General features: G+C 41.3%; 2 protein-coding genes, 1 long non-coding RNA gene and 2 pseudogenes across 9 annotated transcripts in view; 2 read left to right on the plus strand and 3 right to left on the minus strand.

Moving 5' to 3' along the window:
• FAM114A2 (family with sequence similarity 114 member A2) overlaps nt 1-470 on the minus strand; it is a 37,567-nt gene extending 37,097 nt beyond the window's left edge. The window contains exon 1 of one of the 5 annotated variants that reach the window (XM_082379102.1): nt 393-470. The gene's annotated coding sequence lies outside the window, so the exon portion shown is untranslated. The other 4 variants (XM_082379103.1, XM_082379106.1, XM_082379105.1 and 1 more) reach the window with 4 other exon arrangements.
• Nucleotides 1-21,248, minus strand: part of LOC309622902 — a 480,082-nt gene that overhangs the window by 439,686 nt on the left and 19,148 nt on the right. The window lies entirely within an intron of this gene.
• Nucleotides 1-21,248, plus strand: part of LOC309622864 (N6-Methyl-AMP deaminase pseudogene) — a 472,574-nt pseudogene that overhangs the window by 380,505 nt on the left and 70,821 nt on the right. The gene's annotated exons all lie outside the window — the stretch shown is intronic.
• Nucleotides 473-17,844, plus strand: MFAP3 (microfibril associated protein 3). The gene is made up of 3 exons (XM_082379139.1): nt 473-527; nt 10,237-10,700; nt 13,592-17,844. Exons 2-3 carry the CDS (start codon nt 10,406-10,408, stop codon nt 14,383-14,385), a joined length of 1,089 nt encoding a protein of 362 aa, XP_082235265.1. The 5' UTR covers nt 473-527; nt 10,237-10,405; the 3' UTR covers nt 14,386-17,844.
• Nucleotides 5,180-9,206, minus strand: LOC309622869 (large ribosomal subunit protein uL30 pseudogene; annotated as a pseudogene). The gene has a single exon. The product of its transcript is annotated as a large ribosomal subunit protein uL30 pseudogene (transcript).

The raw sequence follows: 21,248 nt of genomic DNA on the forward strand, positions 1-21,248 counted from the left end.
AGAGCCTGGCCCGTAACCCGTCACGGGTAAAAGCTGCTGTTAGTACCTGGTGGTTGTCTGGAGGAAGCATTACTATTTTTACTAATATAACGATTTGTCTCGAGATGTACAATATCCGCTCTCCCTTCTTCCTAATTACAATAACAGGTGCCAAACCAGAGTTCTGGTGTAAGCCTGCGCTCCTAAGTTCTCCGACGCTGACAACGACGAGAATTCCTCACCCAAGCGGAGCGCTTCAATGACCAGAGCGCTTCCGCAGCCTCAGCGTCCACCGCGAGGCGCCCGCCGCCCAGCCCCAGGCCGCTTCCTCCCCTTCCGCGGCGACCCCGAGACCCCGCACCCGGCCCGCCTCCTCCCAAGAAGCCCCGTACCCAGCCCGCCGCCACCCTCACCGCCTCCTCAGCCGCAGAGAAGCCGCTCCCTACTGCCCCGGAAGTCCTCCTTCAGGACGGAGAAGGCCTTGCCTACCCGAGAGAACTTCCGGGCCAAGCAGCCGCTCCAGCCGGAAGAAGCTCGGCGAGGGTCTGGTGAGTGAGGGTTAGTTCGCGGTCGTTGTCGAGGGCTGGGGTGGGGCGGGGGTGGGTTACTAGCGGTGCCGAGGCGTGGATTTGAGCCGGTGGGTTGGGGTACGAGGTGAAGGACGGTGGGGTATCCGCTGCCCTTTTGCAAGCCTGGCTTGGGCTGCAGGAGTTCGGTCATCGTATATTTATGGAGCTCCACATACCTGCCAGGCACTCCTCTGGGCGTTTGGGACACACTGGTTTACGAGCGACTGTGGCTTTGCTCACAAGTAGTTGACAGCCTAGCGGAGGAGACCGACTATAAACAACAAACAAACACGATTATCTAAGACTGTAGTGAGTGCTTTAAAGAAAATTAAGCAGAATAAAGTGACGGAACGAAGCGAGGGAGTAAACCTTTTGAAGATCTGGTGAAGAGTATTAGAAGCAGAAGGAATAGCAAGTGCAAACGCCTTATTGTGGGAACAAACCGAGCCAGGTCAAGGAAGAAGAAAAAGGCTACTGTGCGTGGAGCAAAAAGAGGAAGATGAGAGCAGAGACTTAAACTGGCCAACCCTTGTAGGGGCTATGACCCAGGACAAGGATTTTGACTTTTATTTGGAAAGCAATGGAAAAGCACTGAAGGTTTCTGTGCCCAAGAGTGACATGCTGTGATTTATGACTTTAGGTTACTCCTGACCCTTCATCAGAAAGATGCACCTCTTCAGTTGCCCTTGGACAGTGGAATGCATGAAACCCAAACTGACAGCCAGAAAAGCATTAGAGACACCCTCCCTGTAGAGATGTGAAAAACTAAGTCCCAGAGAGGTGACGGCACCTGGCCTTTTAAGAACCCACGTCTTCCAACTCCATTTAATGCTTTCAGAATGACCATTTTAATGTCTCTACATAATAATTGTCACTTCCTAAAACTCTTCAGATGGTTCCTTTTGCTTTGATGGTGCTTCTCTAAATTTAGGGGCATCAGTATCACCTGGGAGCATGTTAAAAATGCCTATTCCCCAAAAAAACTAGAACACTTTAAGTATAAAATAGGTGTTTTCCTCTGATTTTCTGTTGTAATGGAAATGCATAGAATTGGGGGTTTAAGAATAGAACCTTGGTAAGCCACTTAACTGTCTTATCCTTAAAATACTGCTGATAATAATTATAATAAAAAGTGTTCAAACTTTTTGGTCTTACGATCCCTTGACACTTTTAAAACTTATTGAGAACGTCAAAGAGTTTTTGTTTGTGTGCTTGTATCTATCAATATGCCATTTTCCCCCCTCACCCCTTCCCTCACCCAAAGTTCCCTCATACCCACCCTCACCCAGCACTCCCTGACACCCTCCCTCACCCAGAGTTCCTCAATATGCCATTTTATATATCAAAACAGCTTTTCAAAAAGCTGTTAATTTATTTAAAATATGTTCATTACATGTTAACATAAATAGCATTTGTATGAAGAATATTTTACAAAAAAAAATTATTGAAAAGAATGGCATTGTTTTACATTGTTACAAGCTTGTTTTTAATATCTGGCTTAATAGAAGACAACTAGATTCTCATATCTCTTCTGCATTCACTCTCTTGTGATAGCATTCATTATGTAGCCTCTGGAAAACTGCACCATATTGTGTGAGAATGAGAGTGAAAAGAGCAAATAATTTTCTAGTATTAATACGAAAATCATTTTGAAAAAGTCTCAGGGACCCCCAGAGGCCCCTGCACCACACTTTGAGAATCGCTGAATTACAGTAAGGTTATGAAAATCAAAAGATACATGGGCTTGATTTGTAAGTCATTAAAACTACATGCACAGCAAAAATGCAGATGCCCAGGAAATCTGCGTCTTTATATTTTTTTATACATTTATTTTATTAATTTATTTTTGGCTGTGTTGGGTCTTCGTCGCTGCGCGCGGGCTTTCTATAGTTGCAGTGAGCGGGGCTACTCTTCGTTGCGGTGCGCGGACTTATTGCGGTGGCTTCTCTTGTTGTGGAGCACGGGCTCTAGGCGCGCGGGCGCCTAGTAGTTGTGGCTCGCAGGCTCTAGAGCACAGGCTCAGTAGTTGTGGTGCACGGGCTTAGTTGCTCCGAGGCACGTGAGATCCTCCCGGACCAGGGATCGAATCGGTGTCCCCTGCACTGGCAGGCGGATTCTTAACCACTGCACCACCAGGGAAGTTCCGCATCAGGCACTCTAACACCAGAGTCCATGCTGCTGACCACATAGCCATGATGACACTAACTTTGATCTTGCAAAACTGGAAGAATTGTATTGTGTGGCTATCATTCAAACTATGTATATACTGGACAGGTAGACCTGAAGGTGAGAGTGAGGAGTTCTTTTTTAGTTATACTGAGTTTGAGATACTGGGAGGGTGGGGGGCAGGGGGAGGTTCAGACTATAGAGAAAAAAAATGGGCAAGGAGATCATAAGCCTAAGCTTGTCATATCAATGTCTTTGTGTAGCTTCATAAGCAAATGCTTATGGCAAAAATGATCAAAGTCAAGGGCATAACAAATAACCATGGTTTGAAGCACAGCTTCAGCAAATACAGAAGGTGTTCCTCAGTGTGCCAGAAAATACGCTGACGTTTGAGCCAAGTGCCCAAAGGCCAGTGATGAGGTGTGTGATGGCTCTAAGATACTGTCGGGAGCATAAGGGCTATTCAGAAGCTTTTTGGAAAATGGCCCTCAAAATGATGATTTCTGCTTGCGTATTACTAACCTTTTTATGTTATCTGTAGCAGTGGTCAAGTGTAAGCACAACAGCTTTACATTTGTTCTCTGAAAGGATAGAGGAGTGCTAACAGTCTGCTCTTCATTTCCTTTTTCTCCCCTCTGCCAATTCAGAATGCCACTCTGACCATTTGTGTGCCTCATGTAGGGAGCTTCTCCATTTTTCAAGTGTAACAGTGCAGGCTGAGGAGAGTGGATGAGCTGTAAATACAGCCTTGAACGCAGTTAACTATGGAGAATGAACCGTTAACATCCCAGTATACTTGGAGCAAAAACCAGTACCATCTGGGCATCAGTGTTTTTCCTTCCTTTGAATTATCCCAGAACTATTTCTGCAAACAGCTGTTTCCTCAGCCAACTTAATATTGAGCCACAAGAATGGAAGTCAGCCACATTACTTCCTTATTTACTTCTGTTGAGAATTGGAAGAGAATGGAAATATTTCTTCTCTCAGAATTTGGCAGGAACAGCAGCAAGGCAGTCTGTTAGGGATGATAGCTTAGGCACTTTTCTTTTCTTTCTTTTTCTTTTTTAATGATATAGCCAATATCCAGAATGATTCTGGAGGGTAAAATCATCTACATTTCTGATTATTCATGATCCTAGAAAAGCTAACATTTTACTGTACCTAGAAGATGAAAAAGGAGTTAGATTAAACTTAAATATCACACTTTTCAGTTACCCTATTCATGCTGAAGAAAGGTAATAAAACATTCTACCAAGTAACTTCATCCACAAGCATAGCGTAGCCCTTTTTAACTGTTTACAGGAAGGTGGCACTTTGGTTTTCCTTTTTGAACTCTTTCTTCTTGCCCTCCAAATGTCAGCTGCTCCATTGAGAACAGCAGGCATGATATTATGCAAAGCCCCAAACTTTTAAGTGAGTTGCATTTCTAAAATTCATGAAGTCCTCCTTTCTCTTTTGTGTTCACAGCACAATTACACTTCTCTTCAGTACTTCTCTTGTATATAGTTAGCTGTTTCTGCCCCTGCCTTCCAGGTTTTGCTGAACTCAATCTTTTTTCTCCCACCTGACCGTTTCTCCATTTCCTTCATTGTTTGCACAGTCAGTCTTCATTTTTGTGGTTTTAATTTTGAATAAAAGTAGATAAAGATGTTTATTTCTTTTTTAAAAAACATCTTTATTGGAGTATAATTGCTTTACAATAGTGTGTTAGTTTCTGCTGTATAACAAAATGACTCAACTATACATATACATATATCCCCATATCTCCAAGATGTTTATTTCTTTAAAAAAAAAAAAAAAAAGTCATATTGAAGCCAGGAAGTAGAATTCTGTCAGGAGCCGGAGCAGCACGTGTGAGTCCCTCTCTCTCTTCCCCTCTGCAGCTCTTCCCACCACCAGCAGCCCCCATCTCCTGTCTCCTCTCTCTTTCCCTTCTCCACCCCTGTTGTCCTTTCTCTAACCTGATTGCCTCAGCTCCCTATAAGGCTTCTCTTCCTCAGATGGCCCTAACCCACGGTGTCTCAATCCAAATTCCAATAACAAGATTCTTCTTAGCCAGTGGGTTGACTTCCTCCTGGGCCCAAGAAGGCAGGGCTCCAAAAAGGGAAACACGGGCTAGGTAGATCACAACAAAAACTCTCTACCACAAGCTCAGGACACATTAAAAACAATGTAATATAATGGTTGGGCTCCAAGGTCAGTTTACAATTCCTGTTTGATCCATATCATTGTAAAATTTTTTTTTGCAATGAGAAAAAGAGGAGTGTGAAATTTAAAGACTGAAATTACCTAGTGGTGGTTCCCCTCCCCGCTCCATGTTTTTTAAATGGTTGCATGGTATTCCAAGTAAAAGTGTTTTATTTATCTTAAATAATGGCTTTGCTGTAAGGTGTAGATTTTAGCACCTGAAAGGACCATCAACAATAATAATATCTAGAGCTTATTCAGTGATTACTATTACCAGACTCTGTGTTTTTTATATACTGTCTCATTCAGACCTTGCAATAGTCCTATGAAAATAGATGCTATTATTTTCCCTGTTTTAAAGTTGAGGGGACTGAGGCACAGAGAGATTAAATCATTAACAGAAATCGTAAGGCTGGTTAGAGTCAGAGCCAGGATTCAAGCCCAGGAAACCTGGTTCCAGAGTCTGTACTCTGAACTTCTCTGCTACCCTGCCTTTATCAGAGGCCTGCAAGTATGATGTTCCAGGGTAAACAATCCAGAATGTAATCTGAGTAATAGTTCTGTCGTATTGGAAGTGTTCAGACAGTCTGGAGCAGGGCTGTTGTAGAGGAAATGAGGAAGTATATTAGTGCTTGCTAGTCCATGGACCCTCTGCCTCAGAATCACCCGGGGAGCTGGTTAAAAACCATGAATTCCAAGGTCCAAACCCAGAGGTTCTTATTCACAAGGTCAGTAGGTCTGGGGTGGAACCCAGTAATCTATATTTTTAACAAGTTCTCTAGGTGATTGTGATATTCAGCCTGGTTTGGAAACTCTGGACTTGGTAATCTTTTATTCCCACCATTATCTCCTAGGACAAGATGGTAAATGAAGACTTTGAGGGTTAGTGGTTGGTTCAAGGACTGCATTTAGGCATTATGCCTTTAGGATCTTTCGAGATTACAACATTGGCTCTTTTTGTCTCAGAGAATATAACAAGTGCTAGTAAATGCATGTGGGCCTGAATAATTATGATCCCTGTCGTATAACATCCTTCAATTTACAAAGATCCGTAACATACTTGATCATATTCAGACTATTCTCTATCAGTGAGTATTTACTGAACATGTGCTAGTTACGAAACATAGCATTAAAAAAATACAGTCCCTGTGCTTAAAGGGCTCATAGGTGAGATGGTGTAGACTGTCTGGCAGTACAGAGCAGCGTGTACCTGAGCCAGGTGAGTAGTGTAGTGGCGAGGGCTACAGGGGTCAGGGAATAGCCATCCTGCATCCAGGTATACTCTGGATCCACGTGGGAGGAAGAGCCAGGCCTTGAGGGGAGGCTCAGGGAAGCTGCATGAAGAAGGGATTCCATACAGCAGTAACACTGCCAGGACACTGTTGCCCCACAGCCCTGTCACGTGGAGGCTGTTCATTCCCCTGAAGCTCCTGCATCTCAGAGCAGGGAGAGTGAGTCCATTTCTTCTATTTCCAATGTCTTCTACCTTAGCTGCCTTGATCCTGGGGGGACATCAGCACCCCCATACGTGATCTGCCCCACTTTTTGAGCCTCTCAGTTCTTTGACTGCTTCACCTTGGACAGTTATCTCTTTCACGCACTTCAACCTGCCACTCCAGTTTCCAAAGTCTACCTCCAGTTTTGCTGTTGGTCGAAACTGCTCCCCTCCAGAATCAGGAATCAGACCCGTTACTCTCTGGCCACAACTTGTAGCTCTTTTTCCTGAACACCTTCTAACCAGTGACCCCTCTGCTTTTCCCCTGCCCCCTGTCCCTTTACCTAGATGGCTCTCTTGCATTCTCGATTCCCATTTATCCTCAGGTCCTATTGCACACCTTAGTTTCTCAGGGAGGCTTTCTGCGACATGGTTAGCTGTCCATGTTGGGTGCTCCTGTAGCATCCTGTACTTTCCCTTGGGTAGCATTTAGTGTATTTTGTATGTACTTAGTGTCTATGTCCTCTACCCGACTGAGCTCCATGAAGGCAGAGATAGTGTCTGTGGTAGAGTAGGTTGGCACAAAGTAGGTGCTCAGTAGACGCTGTTGAATAGATGAAAATGTATACCTCTGGTCTAAAATAGTAGGTTCTAAACGCTGTAGTAGGAAGCGGTGGGGAGGAAAGGAATGGCAGAATAAGAAATGAGGTGGTATTAGAATAAAGTGGAGTTCTGGGAGGTTTGTTTTGTTTTGTTTTTTTCAGTTTGAAAGCAGTCACTGTTTATTAACTGACCAGATTACAAAAATAATCATGGTAGATACCTTAGTTCATCCTTCAAATAAGCCTGTTGATCTGGTCTTCCCTGTTGCCAGCATCTCCACCTTCTACAAAATGGGTGGTCTTTTTCTTCATTCCACCTCGTGGAGAAGACAATTTGAAGAGCCACAGGAAGTTGTTTGCTTCTTTGAAACGTTTTCCAACAGTATAGATCTCATGAATCAGACCCTCCATGCAGATAATACCATATTCGCCGAGAGATCGAGCAATCAACACGTTATCCGTCAGGGCAATTCGCTTCTTGTTGATTTTGCCATAAACACGCTTGTAGATCAGTTCATTTACTGACTTCAGGTTTGGGTACCCCCATGCAATGTACGGTTCCACAATTCTCAGCATGTTAATTGAAGCCTTGTCGTGCTTTTAATGGCAAAGGTGCCATTGAAAATCTGACGGAGGCGAAGAACCTGCAACACCTTTCGAACCTTTGGGCTCACACCATTGATACCTCTGATCCTGATGACAAATGCCAATTTGGGTTCCGCGGGTACGTGGAAGTTGTCAGCTTTTCTTGCCATCCCAGCCATGCGAATTTCAGTTCTGTACATCTGCCGGAATTCCCTGTGATAGTGCTTAGCGTTTTCATAGATAAGCTTCCTCCTTGCCTTTCGAAGCATCTTTTGGGCAAATTTCTTCCTCAGGCACTTGATCTTAAGCTCTGCGAAATTCTTTCACTTTTTCTTAAGGGTTTCTGGCACAGCAGGAACCTCCTTTTTCTTCTCTTCTGCACTCTCCATGGTTCCAGCCAGGAAAGAGCTGTTTTGTTTTGTTTTTGTTTTCTCCACAGAGAGCAGGCCTCCAGCTCAGAGCCTTCAACAGATGGCAGTATCTCTAGAAGTTAATAATATGACTTTGTTGGCATTGTGCTTATGTGTATAGTTACTTTTATCTACAGATGTGATACAGACTTTCCTTTTAACAAAATGTATGAAAGAAAAATGAGTTTTTTAAAGAAAAGCATAAATAATAATTTGGTTCATGGATATAGCAAAAAAAAAAATCATAACAGTAGAAGAGATGAATGAAATTTGGGAAATGCCAACTTGGATGAAGCCACAGATACTCCTTATGGAAGTCCTGGGGAAAACTTGGAGCACTTTTTCAGCACACTCATTTCCTGTCACTATTGAGAGCCACGAGTCTAGAATAAAGGACAAAAATCACATCTGCCAATTGTAGTGAAAAAGTTGGGAGCTTACATATATCAAGCCCTAGCACAGTGCCTGGCTTACTTCAGTCATTTAATAAATGTTATTTCCATTGTTTCCACCCTCTACTCCCTCCTAATAGAGACCAGGATTCTCCTGCTAACATATAGTATACTCTTAAAGAGCAAGTCACAGTGAAGAGGTTAGATCAGATCACTTCTATAATCCCCTCCTATGCCGAAGTGCTTTGTTTCCTTTAGTGTCATTTTAGTGGGGTTTTGGAAAGAAATGGAAACAAGCACATGTGTTCATCTGTTATGTATAGCAAACTCTGAAGTTCTTTGTTTTACTCTAAATAGTCCATCCTTAAATTTGAAAGAGAAAATTATTGTCATCATCCAACCATCCTTTCAAGGTCTAATGAAGATTAAATGATATTTACAACTTAATGTAATTTAGACTTTGAGTAGTTTAACGGCAACAATGATCAATTGCTTTTTATGTTGTATGATCAAGCAGCTTTCACGTGAGTGAAACAGGGGAGTAAATGTCATTTCCAAAACTAATTATTTTGGGCCCTTATAAGAAATAAAGCTAGGTGTATCATCCCATATTTTATAGAGATAGAATTTGAAATATTTCTTTAAGAGTCACTGATTTTAGGGGCTTCCCTGGTGGCACAGTGGTTAAGAATCCGCCTGCCAATGCAGGGGACACGGGTTCGAGCCCCGGTCCGGGAAGATCCCACATGCTGCAGAGCAACTAAGCCCGTGCGCCACAACTACTGAGCCTGCGCTCTGGAGCCCACGAGACACAACTACTGAGCCCACGTGACACAGCTACTGAAGCCCGTGCACCGCAATGAAGAGTAGCCCCTGCTCGCTGCAACTAGAGAAAGCCCGCGTGCAGCAACGAAGACCCAACGCAGCCAAAAATAAATAAATAAAATAAATTTGTAAAAAAAGAGTCTGATTTTAAAAGAGGAATCAAATTACCAGGAAGTTCATCATAATCACATAGATTCTTAGACTGGGATATCATTTTGCTTTTATTTATGATATTTTACTCTTCTTTTAAATGGGTCTGACAATCTTCCCTGTAGTTTACATCTGTATTTCTACCAACCAGACATTTAAGGTGTCAGTTCCTCCCTTAGCTAATTTTATAGACTTTGAGCTAGAAATCTGGTGTTTTACAAACTTAAATATACCGAATTTTGTTTCTTGATATTGAAGAAATTATTAAAGGAAAATTCTTTTGTCTAACATTCTTGACCAAGAGGGAGGTTCTATAGTCTCAGAAGTCAGTAACTATTTATGTACATGTAGTAGTGCAGTTTTCTTTCTAATGTTAAAACAAAAAAACTACTTCAAGGAGCCCTGTATTATTTATATCTTATATGTCTGTGTACTTGAATTACTCAAATTTTGAGCTCCATAGTTATGATTATAATGTACCAGTTGATTTAAATTATTGATATAACAGCAGATGGTAATGGGGCAGGTTGGAATAAAAGATCATTAAGCTAAATATTTTAACCTTCATTGGCTCCCTGTTGCATGGAGTTTGTCAGAGTGAAATAGAATCACAGCAGTTCAGAACTAGAAGAGCCCTTAGAGATTGTCTCATCCAGTCCCTCATTTGACACATGAGAGAACAAGCCCAGCTATTTGCCAAGGACCTACAGCTAGTTAGTAGCAAAGCTAGTACCAGAATCTAGGTCTTTCGTTTCCCAATTCAGTGCTCTTTCTACCGATTCTGTTGGGATTTTTAGATGGCGTTCTCTCTATTTCACTCCCTAATGTTGATGCCAATTATTCTAATCAGTATCACATCTATTTATTTTTAGGACATAGAGTTTCACCCCATTGTGAGTCTTTCTTGGTTAAACTTTATATCTGGCTTTCTTTTAGGTTGGTCTCCACTCATCTCTTTTAATCTTGAAGACTTCAAAATATACCTGGATCTACCATTTTTTTTGAAATCTCCAATACCAAGCAATCAATGACCCACCGTGCTCTTGTTATAATATAGAAGCTTTTCAATTCTTCAACTCTAATCAAGATTTTCTCCCATTTTCCCATGAAGCCACATTGTTGTCTATTCACTTTAGTGGTGAGTGTTACTGTGCCAGCTGCTTTTGCTTTGGAAGATGTAGGCTTCAACCAAATGACCCCACTGGGAGCAAATCATAGTTCTTCCAATGCATCATTTCTCCCAAGTTTTGAACTCTCAGCAGATTCCCACTCAGGTGATGATGTCATCATAGCCAGAGAGGGAACTAGTGTTTCAATCGAGTGTCTTCTCACAGTCGACCACTATGAAGGCGTCTATTGGTACAACTCAAAAGGACAGCAGCTGGATAACAGAGACAGAGGTAACTATGCCAGGGTATAATTAATCAAGGTTACTCATTTCCTATTACTTCTTTCTTCTTGGTTTTAAGGCATATTCAACAAGAAATCTCTAAGATAAGGTACTACAGTAAATAGTTAAAACTTTGGAAGGCCTGGAGTATTATACCTATCAGAAAAAGCAAAATAATGGTAATTACTTAACCAGAAGAAAATAAATAGAGAATAGTTATAAATTTAAAAGATGTTCACATAATGATGGTGAGCTATTTTCTCTCCTCTTGGTGAGCTGGTTTCCTTCTTCATTCAAGGTAGACTCCATCAGGGTTGCTGCATACAGCTGTGCAGGCTACGCACTGCACAACTCCAGGGGCACCATTCACCTAGACTGTAATGTGAGTAGTACAGTGTGCTGGCCCTGTGTGAATACAGCGAGAAGGATTTGGGTTAGACTTAGAGTCATAAGTAAAAATTTTTTGCTCAGAAACGAGTTACTAAAAATGTTGGAGGAAATCCAGGATGTTTTTTAAAAATAGTTATAAAGATCTGTGCATAAAACTTTGTCCCTCAGAATCAGAAGGGCACCGAGGAGGAACTCTATAAGCCCTTTCTATTCTATACCTTAATTTACTTGAAAACAGGAGAGTTTCCCTTGTATTTTTTTTGTCTGTCAGTCTTAAAAGATCACACAAACATCATAATAATGTGACCAAGGTCTACTTTTTGACAGGTTTTTATTTGATTTTGCTGTTTATGAACCCGTAAACACATCTTAATCAGAACACTATTTCCTTTAATTAGTGTTCTGTTAGAAAGATTTTTTTTTGAAGACTACTTGTGTTAAAACACCTTAGGAAGAAATCTCCATGAACTATCAATGGCATAAAGATTAAATTCTGGGATCCTCACAAGCTACACTTTTTGGAAAAGGCCCGTTTATATTTTTTGCTAGAAAGATAGTCTAATCTCTTGGAATATAAGAATATTTGGCTATTCATATTAGAGTGGAAAACAGAAAAGGAGACAGATGGTGCTTCCTTCTAAAGTATACGCTAAACATTTTAACCTTCTACAAACTGAGTAACTGGCCACCAAGGGATTGAAGAGTTTGGATGTTAGAAAGAACAGAGCTTCTTAAGAATATAGACCTATTAAATCAGAATTTCTAGAGTGGTGCCCAGAACATGTATTTTGAACGTGATTTGGGGTTCCCTGTTTGGATCCACTGAACTAGACTCTTATCTCCTTTGGCTCTAGGGTCCTAACAAACCCATCTAAGATGTGAATTAATCAATGTGATTATTACAGACTGACTGTATAGACAAAGCTTAGGTTAGGATGAGACCAGCCAAGTGGAATGGCAGTTTTATTTTCCTATTTTGCCCTTACTTTGAAAACCACTAACATCTGTCATTGATGCTTTCAGCAGCAGCTCTGGACAATTATATTAAATTTTATGAATCTCAAGTGAGAAGTTTAAAGAGCATCTTAGTCTAGTATAAGGTTCATAAATCTTGAGCTATTATCAGCAAGTGAGCTAGAGAGTTTAGATTGTGGTTATAGTGGTTGATGAATGGAGTCTATGTAGTTCATCATACCGTGGATTCACAGGGTATCCTTTTCATAGCTCCAAGTTTATAGAACAGAAGCATATAAAATAATGACTATATTCATAACTACATGTTTTCCTCTTTTTACTTTAGTAAAAATATAACTATAGAATTTAGATAAATTTTGATGATGTTAAGAATGGGCACAATCCACAGTACTTACTAATTGATGTGCCACCCAAATAATCCCGAACCATAGAATCTCAGGGATGAAAGAGATCTGGAAGATTAGACATTGAAATGGTGCTTAACAAGCAGTCACCCAGCCTCCTCTGGGACACCACCTCTAGGCATTGGGACTCATACCTACACCGCACATTAGCCCATCTATCCCATCTTTGAATGGCTTTCATAGTTAAAGCACAGAGTACACTGAGAACTTACCACAAAGGTGAGAATTGTGCAGGCAGAGCCAAGTTGTTTTTTTTTTCCAGGTTATTAAAGGATGTTGAATCACGGTGGGTGGTCAGTGTGCTTTGTTTTTCATACTCATGTGCTTTTGTATACGCGTTCCCTGAATGAAGATACCTTCATGTATGGAAGAGAGGCAGCATGTTTTAGGTTTAAAACAAGCCTAGACATCTTAAGGGCAACTTTTTTCTCTCTCCCAAGCTGGTCATTTAGCCTCGCTTGTGAAACATATCTTTTGGCTTGTGCTTCATTTACTCTTGCCAGAAAAACAAGATATTATCATCAACCAACCTTTTCTAACAAGACAAATTAACATGTGCAAGGCATGCCAGATTAGCCAGTTAGTAATTGAACAAATGCATTAAATTGGTAGGGTTTTTTAAAAATAGTTTTTGTCTTAAATAAATAAGTTCATTATTGAAAGTAAACAGTTTAAAAGGAAGTAAAAATTACTCATAACCCGTTATATAAATAACCATTGTTTTATATTTCCGAGGCACATCCTTCTAGTTTATGAGAAAGTCTCGGTAGAGACTGTGATACAGACACACACACACACATACGTATTTCTTTTTAAGTTTAGTCATTTAGCATTATGTCGACACACCTGTCTCCCTGAAAGGCTTCTTACATCTAGTGGTGAAAAGGTAGTTATGATAATCATTCGTGTCAGGAAGATCTTGATTCCCTTTTTTAAGTTCCAGACTGTTTAAATTCTGACTCTGAACATAAAAAGTCTGCCCTTTCTTACATCTTTTAAGGAAATAGCAGAACCTAATAGAAGAGTTGACTTAAAGTACTCTCATGAAGAGGTGGAATATTGATAAGGCAGTTGGCATATTTAGTAATAGTATTCTTTATGCTGTAATTTTTTATTTCTGTTGGGTTATCAGGTGGAAAATGGTTGGTTTCTGATAACTTCCTGAATATCACCAACGTAGCCTTTGCTGACCGTGGGCTCTATACATGTTTTATCACCTCTCCGATCCGTGCCTCCTACTCGGTCACCTTGCGTGTTATCTTCACCTCGGGAGACATGAGTGTCTACTACATGGTTGTTTGCCTGATTGCCTTTACAATCACTCTCATCTTGAATGTCACACGGCTGTGCATGATGAGCAGCCATCTTCGTAAAACTGAGAAAGCCATCAATGAATTCTTCCGAACTGAAGGGGCAGAGAAACTTCAGAAGGCCTTTGAGATCGCAAAACGCATCCCCATCATCACCTCAGCCAAGACTCTGGAGCTCGCCAAAGTCACACAGTTTAAAACCATGGAGTTTGCTCGTTATATTGAAGAACTGGCAAGAAGCGTCCCTCTGCCACCCCTTATTCTAAACTGTCGGGCCTTTGTAGAGGAGATGTTTGAGGCTGTGCGAGTGGATGACCCTGATGACGTGGGAGAAAGAATTAAAGAGAGACCTGCCTTGAATGCTCAAGATGGCATCTTTGTCATTAACCCAGAGGTGGGCCGGAGTAATTCACCAGGAGGAGATTCGGATGATGGTTCCCTGAGTGAACAAGGCCAGGAGATAGCAGTTGAGGTTTCTGTCCACCTTCAGTCAGAGACCAAAAGTATTGACACAGATTCTCAAGACAGCAGTCATTTCAGCCAGCCTGATGATACAGGATCTGCTGACTTGAACTCTAACTACAAAGATGGGGCATATGAAAGCTGCCAGCTGTGAGCTACCCCAGTACCCACAAAAACGGCTCTCAGAAAAGGAACCTGTTTCATGCAGGAAATCACATTTTTACCAAAAGATAAGTAGGACTTTCCCCTTGCTAATAGTAAGCACATCAGAACATGAATCATTACCAAAATCTTTCTAAAAATTCAGTGTTTTCCCTAGCTGATCTTTCTCAGTCATTTACCGTGAGCTTGATTAAATGACACATGTTGAGATTTAAAGGGGCCTGAGACATCAGCGTAATGGGGAAAGTACCACACCCAGAATCACATGGCTTCTCTTCTGGTCATGGTTCTTCCATTGTTAGGGCTGACACTTATCTTTAGGCCTCAGTTTTCCCACTAACAAGATGAGGGATTTGCACTGTATGATTCCTAAAGTCATTTCTGGCCCTCTAACTTCTTACCTACCACCTTTAAACCAAAAGAATCTTCATCCCATTTCTGAATAAACCCTTCCCTAGACTTTGAGTCCCTTTTTATGGAAAGGACCAAGCTGAAACTTCTTTCTGTGATTTGGATTCCCACACCAATGCTAGGCATAGAGGTGTGGGTGTTTTTCAGATGTCTTGCTGGTGGAGCATACAGTTGTATATGCTAGGTTGAATGTCTCCAGTGTAGCCCATGTCTGTATTATACAGATATCAGGGAGCTAACTGCTCATTAGTAAGCTACTTTCCATGGGTAAATTGGAACTTGTGGGGGTGTATCATGTCTTTTTAACTTACTGAGGCATCATTTAGCTCGTTGAGCAGGCAGTGATTTCCCAACTGCTCTCCAAAAGTGAACAGTTCGTTCCTAAAGAATAATGTCTTCATTGTTTTTAGAATAAGAAACAATGTCAAATCATCTGTGTCTGGTAAATTAATGGATTTTGACGTTTCTGTTCATAGAATTTCTCAGGCTTTCCCTTTTTAAAAGTACTGGACTCTATGAGATGGTTCTGTGTTTGGGATCCCGTTCCAGGAGAAAACCCACAGCTGAATTCCTCTTTAGACCTCTATCAACACTCTTGCCTTCCGTGGTCTTAAATACGGTGCTAAAGGTTGCATGCCTCCTTATCTTGTTCGTCTTGTTTATATTTTATTGTTGAGGTTTTTATTTTTGTGTACTTCAGGTGTAGAATTTTGAGCTAGGGCTGCTTTTGTGGCCTTTCCAAGAAGCACTAACCTGAAATAAGATTAGATAATGGTGTGTGGTGTGTGTTACTATATTAAATATATAGATACTAATACAGATGGATATATATACACACACATACAGGTGATCTAGACATAAAGAGGGAGAAAAATTATGAGGGATGCCACCTGATTCAACTGTGTATAATAAACACTTAGGACAGTATTTCTTGCCTGGCTGAAATCTGATATAATGGAATTGTACATACTCTTCAGAATAATTTCTTCAGCTACAGTAAGCTTGGCATCATATAATTTTAAGAACTTGGCAGTGGAACTCCATGTGCTTCACGTTTCTTCATTTGGCTTCTGATTACTGAAGCATTACTTGAACAGAGGTTCCTGAGGGAAATGTTCGGGGGAGGTTTTTATCAGGATTTTAATTCAAGGTTTCAAATGGAGGAAGGCAGGAAATTCGAAGTGTGACCAGATAGAACTCCTTTCTCCTTTGTGAAGGCTTATCAGAAGTAATACATCTGCTCTGGATAGCATGAATGAATCGATGTGCAGTTTTATCGGATGGTATTACAGATAATGATAATGCTGCCTTTTCTGTCTCTCAGGCTGTTTCCATGGAAACCTCCAGAGCCAAACAAAAGCTACCCGTCATTTAGCCAAAGCTTGTCTTGGCTCATAGACCTGTATTTCTTTAAAGAACACTGTTTTCATACATTTGGGTATGAGAGCAAGGGCTCTTGAACATGCCCTAGATTATAGAACACTTTTTCCCTTCCCAGAATGTTTCTCTTGAAAATGCAAAAAATTTTAAAATCCCTTGTCTGAGGTCTGTTCCCTGAATGCCCCTCAGATCTTTAGATAGCACCTTGCAACCTGTCCCAATATAGCAGGTTTGGGGTCATTTTTAGAATGTAGCTTGTCACATTAAAGAGAATGGATTTACCCCACATGTTCTCATAACAGACATGGGCGTTTGGGACCTTAATGTAGACATATTTAATGATCAAAGTCCTGAGAAACAGGGCGTTGGAAAAATACAAGAAATATTGGGAAAAAAATAAGTTTGCACAATACTATATAACAATTAAGTATAGGCTACTCCAGTGTATCCTAGATAAATCACTTTAGAAATGTAATGGTGACTTAATTTGGTGGCCAAAGTAACTGGATTACTTTGAGTATTCCAGGTTAAGGTGCCACTGATAAGGAATTAAAGTAGGTCAGAATTTAAGTGGAGCTGATATTACTTTCTAAATCTAGTTGTTCAGAGGAAGAAAACCACACTCACTAACATTTTCTGTAGCTAATCAAATACTCTTCGTATATAATTAATACTCATGTTATCTTTTTGTAAAATCCTTAACCTTTTGAACTTAGACTCCAGTCTAACAGTCTTTTGACAATAGTGGTAGTGTAATTATCCTTCTGTCTTGCTAGATTTTATGGTTAGTGAAAATGCCTTTACTCAACAAACTATATTTGAAATAGTTGTCATCTTATTTACAAATTTTGTCTTGTATTGTGATTTAATGAACCTTACTGTCCTTATGAAATGAAATGGTGGCTTTGTGAAATAAATTTACCAAAAATAGACATGTGAACATTTTTAGAGATTCCTTACCAGCTGAAATCAGACAGACAGGCATCTTTTGAGCTGATAACGCAACTAGTTTATAGGCAGTTTGATAAGCCTGTCCTCAAAGTCACATCTGTTCTGATAGTTTAGTTCTTGAGTCTGGCCCAGTGAGCGTTTATATTTCCTACCAACTACCTTGATATAAATATCTTGGGAGTCGCTGACCTGGAATGGTTGTGAGAAGGCTCCCGGCTCCTTCACCTCACTTACCACGTATTTTAAAGTCGAAATACCCAGCTTCCCTTTTGTCCTCCAGCCACAGTGAACCCCTTGGCACAGTCCTCTCCACGCCCTGCATGTAGTTACACCCTAAATCAGACTTTGTATTCTGTGTCACAGAGCAGCATGGGAGCGTGAATGCTCGTTTTCCAGGGCCCGGCCAGTCATGGGTGCTAGCCTTGCCTCCGCACACCAGCTACGGTAGCACAAGTATATCAGATATCCTGAATCACCATTAAGAGAACACAGTCTTTTGTCACCTAGGCCAGCAATGTTAAAAGTGCTAAGCCTTATGCATAAAATCCTAGGTTCTCAACACATTTCATAAAAGTAAATGAGTTGTTTAATATGGTTCAGATGATGTTTAAATGGTTACCATGTTAATGAATACTTACGTTATAATTTTGTCCTTTTTTTAAAAAAAGTTGTACTTGAATGTAATGTATTAAATATTCAATGGAGTATATTTCATTTGTCTAAAGTCTTCTATAGAGATACATTCATTTTTATGTGTCATGGAATTTGATGTTAATGATTTTAAACAGGAGTAAATTTGAAGTCTATTTGGTTTCTACTATGGCTACCCATTTGATTTTACAAATATTTACTAAGCATCTATATGTTTTTGGTGCTATAAGCCATACTGAGATGGGTGTCCTGCCCACAGTTTACCATGAGAATGTAGTTACCAGACCATCCTCACTAGGCCTAAATACAGCAGTTTCCCACTTCTGAGGTAAAGTATTCCTAGGAAAGGGAGAGCTTGAGCAAAGCCTAGAGATAGGAAGATTTAGCACATGTTTTAGGGAATCTGTGATTAGTTTGTAAAGTTTGTGATGAGGTGTGGCATTGGGAGGAATAGCAGTGGTAGAAGCAAATGTCTGCAGTCCCATGGGTGTGAAAGCAGGCATGGAAAAGCACAGGCTCTCAGGAGACAGGCAAAGAGAACAAGTAGAGGTGCAACTCATTACTTAATTGCCACAGGCTCCTTAGAATGAACACCAACCCCTGTCTCCCTGTGGCAGAAGATCACTGGACTTGGAATCCTGACTCCACCAACTAGCCATGTAACATTGGAACTCAGCCTCTCTGGACTTAAGTAAAGTGGAGTTGATAACACCTACCTCACAAAATGTGAGGATTAAATATAGTGACATGTAAGCAAACACTGTGCAAGCTGTAACGTGCAATAGCATGAGGGGCTGGTAATCACGTAGCCATGGTGTTATCTTTGTTAGCAGCCATGTCCAGCTGATGACTGGTTGCATTTGGACTCAACTAAAACTTCCTCCAGATCTCTCCCAGTTACAACTGCATTTGGCTGCATGCCCTGGAAACCCGATTGTGGTGGCCTACCCAAATAAGAGGTTTATTTTTCTCAAATAACAAGTCCAGAGAAAGTCAGTCTGAGGCTGATGCAGGGGCCCAAGATTGGCATCAGGGGCTCCATTCAAGTCTTTTTCATCAAAGGACTTCTAGATTCCTTTCCACCCTTAGCATGTGGACTTCATCTGCATAGTTGCAAGATGTCTTAGATTCGGTTCCCCCAGGAGTCCCTGAGACAAGAAATCATGTGCAAGCAGTTTATTTGGAAGGTGAACCCAGGTGGGTAGGAGAGTAGGGAAGTGAGATGGAAAAGAAAGCCAATACAGGGTGCATTAAGGAGTGGGTTATTGCTGTGGGCAGCTGGGGTTCAGTCCCTCTGGGGACCTCAGGGCACTCTGTCTGCCCTCAGTGTCTATAGCTCATGCCTCAAAGTTGTCCCACCCGAAGGCCAAGGAGCACAGATGTTTATGCACCAACTTCCATCTGTCATGGAGGGCTGCTTCCAGGGTCACTAACTCTCTGGCACTTCTGACTGCCACATACATACACACAGGTTAAGCATGATCCTGTAGCCAGCAGAAGCCCTCTGCTAGAGTCACAGGAGCTTTCAGTAGGAAGCCTGTGATGAATATAGCAATGGTGAGTGTCAAGGGATTATGGGCAGAGCACTGACGGCACCTGCTACACAGGACAGCTGCTTCCCCTTCAGCATCATGTCTACATTCCAGGCAGGGAGACAGGTAGACAGTCAAAGGGCAAAAGACATAGCAGCTGAGTCTGTACCTTTTTATCAAGAAAGCGATAGCTTTCCAGAAGCCTCACCTGACTTCCACTATACAGCTGCCAGAACTAGGTTACATGACTACCTGCAGTAACTGTAAGAAAGCTTGGGAAGATGAAATTGTATATTTTTTCACTGGACACATTGCACCCAAGTGTTTTATTATTAAGAAAGTGAAGAATGGAAGTTGTAGGCAACTGGTAATGTGCAACAAGGTCAACTTCACTTGAATTACAGGAGCAAAATGTGGTTGTGTGGTGGATATAGTTGCAAACCATGTTCCTTGAAGATACTCACAAGTGTGGACGAAGAATGTTGTGTACCATATCAGTAAACAAAGGATGTTGCAGCCATCAAGCCATCAGCCATTACAGCCACCCTGACTGTTCACCCTGAGGGGATCCAGGATGGAGAAAAACAGGATACCGGCCTAGATAGTTAAGGTGCGCATCAAAGGAATGGTTTCGATGAGCCCAGGCTCTTACATCTTCCCATACATAGAGAAGTATTAAGTTCATTAACTTGAGATGTCTGGTTTTTCTTTCATTAACAGTAATCTTTTGCTGTTCTGACTACCTGTTTTTTGTTGCAAAAATTCATGTATATCCTGGCTACTCCCTTACCTCTTCAGAACAGTCCCTCAGAACTATCTGAAAGGCTGCCTCCCAGGCTTAAGTCCTCAGTATGTCCACCGAATAAAACATAATTCTCAACTTTCAGGTTGTGCATTTTTTTCAGTCCACACATGCATGAACAAAGCAAGAATCAGAAGCATTAAACCTTAGGTTAAATCTTCAAGCCATCACTTATATAGTCTCCAATACACGAGGCTCAAACAGCAGACAGACAAGTTATGGGATTCTGCTGGGGCAGAATTGGCTTATCTTAACCTATTTATTCATTATCAGATATGTACTGGCCACCTGCTATGAGCAAGCAATAACAAAGTTCCTAGGGGACAACAAGGTTGGCCTATTGGAGAAAGAGAAGAAATAAGCCTGTGTGGCTGTGAGGGGAGAATGTCAGAGAAGCAGGCAGGGGCCGGGAATAAGGTTAAAAGATTTCAAAGCTCTTTTTGGCTGCCCCCAGAAGTGTGTTTCTTAGAAGAAATGCTAGCAGTGCCTAATTTGGAAGAGGAGATTTACCAATCTAGGGAGGGAAGTTTGATCATTCAGTAGTACTATTCGTTTTGTCCTGAAATCATCTGCAGCTAAAAAAACAAAACAAAACTCGACTGTCCTAATTTTCTTTAAGGAATCAAACTCCTTCAGAGCCCCTTAAATTCCAGTCATGTCCTTGAGTTTTCATGTTTTCACTGGAACCTATTGATTAGGAAATATATATGTAAATATACATATGTTGCTCCATCTGCCTGGATGATCGTGGCTGCTGCCAGCGTGCTGCTTCTTCCTGACAGTTGGAAACACTCTGCTTTGCCTCCGGCTTAGCTGTGTGAGAAGGAGGACTCAAGTGTCCTAAGTGATGATAAATCAGCCTTCAGGGGGGCCTCCTCACCATAGAAGAGCCACCCCCTGGGAAAGAGTTTGTCCCTAAGCAGAAGGGAAGTTTATCAGGAGGAACTCCCTCTGAGGGGTAGTTTTGCCATGTGAATTTCATTGCTCTTTCAGAAACTACAGGCAGTTGGACCTTGCCTGAGTCTACTCTGCTCAAGTCCCTTGACCCTTTGAACACCTAAGGCTATGCCTATTCAATTTTTCAACAGATGTTTGTTGCACATAAACGAGGGACACTATCCTGAGCAA

Source organism: Balaenoptera borealis (genome assembly GCF_965194805.1).
Source record: "Balaenoptera borealis genome assembly, chromosome: 2".
Classification (NCBI taxonomy): Eukaryota; Metazoa; Chordata; class Mammalia; order Artiodactyla; family Balaenopteridae; genus Balaenoptera; species Balaenoptera borealis.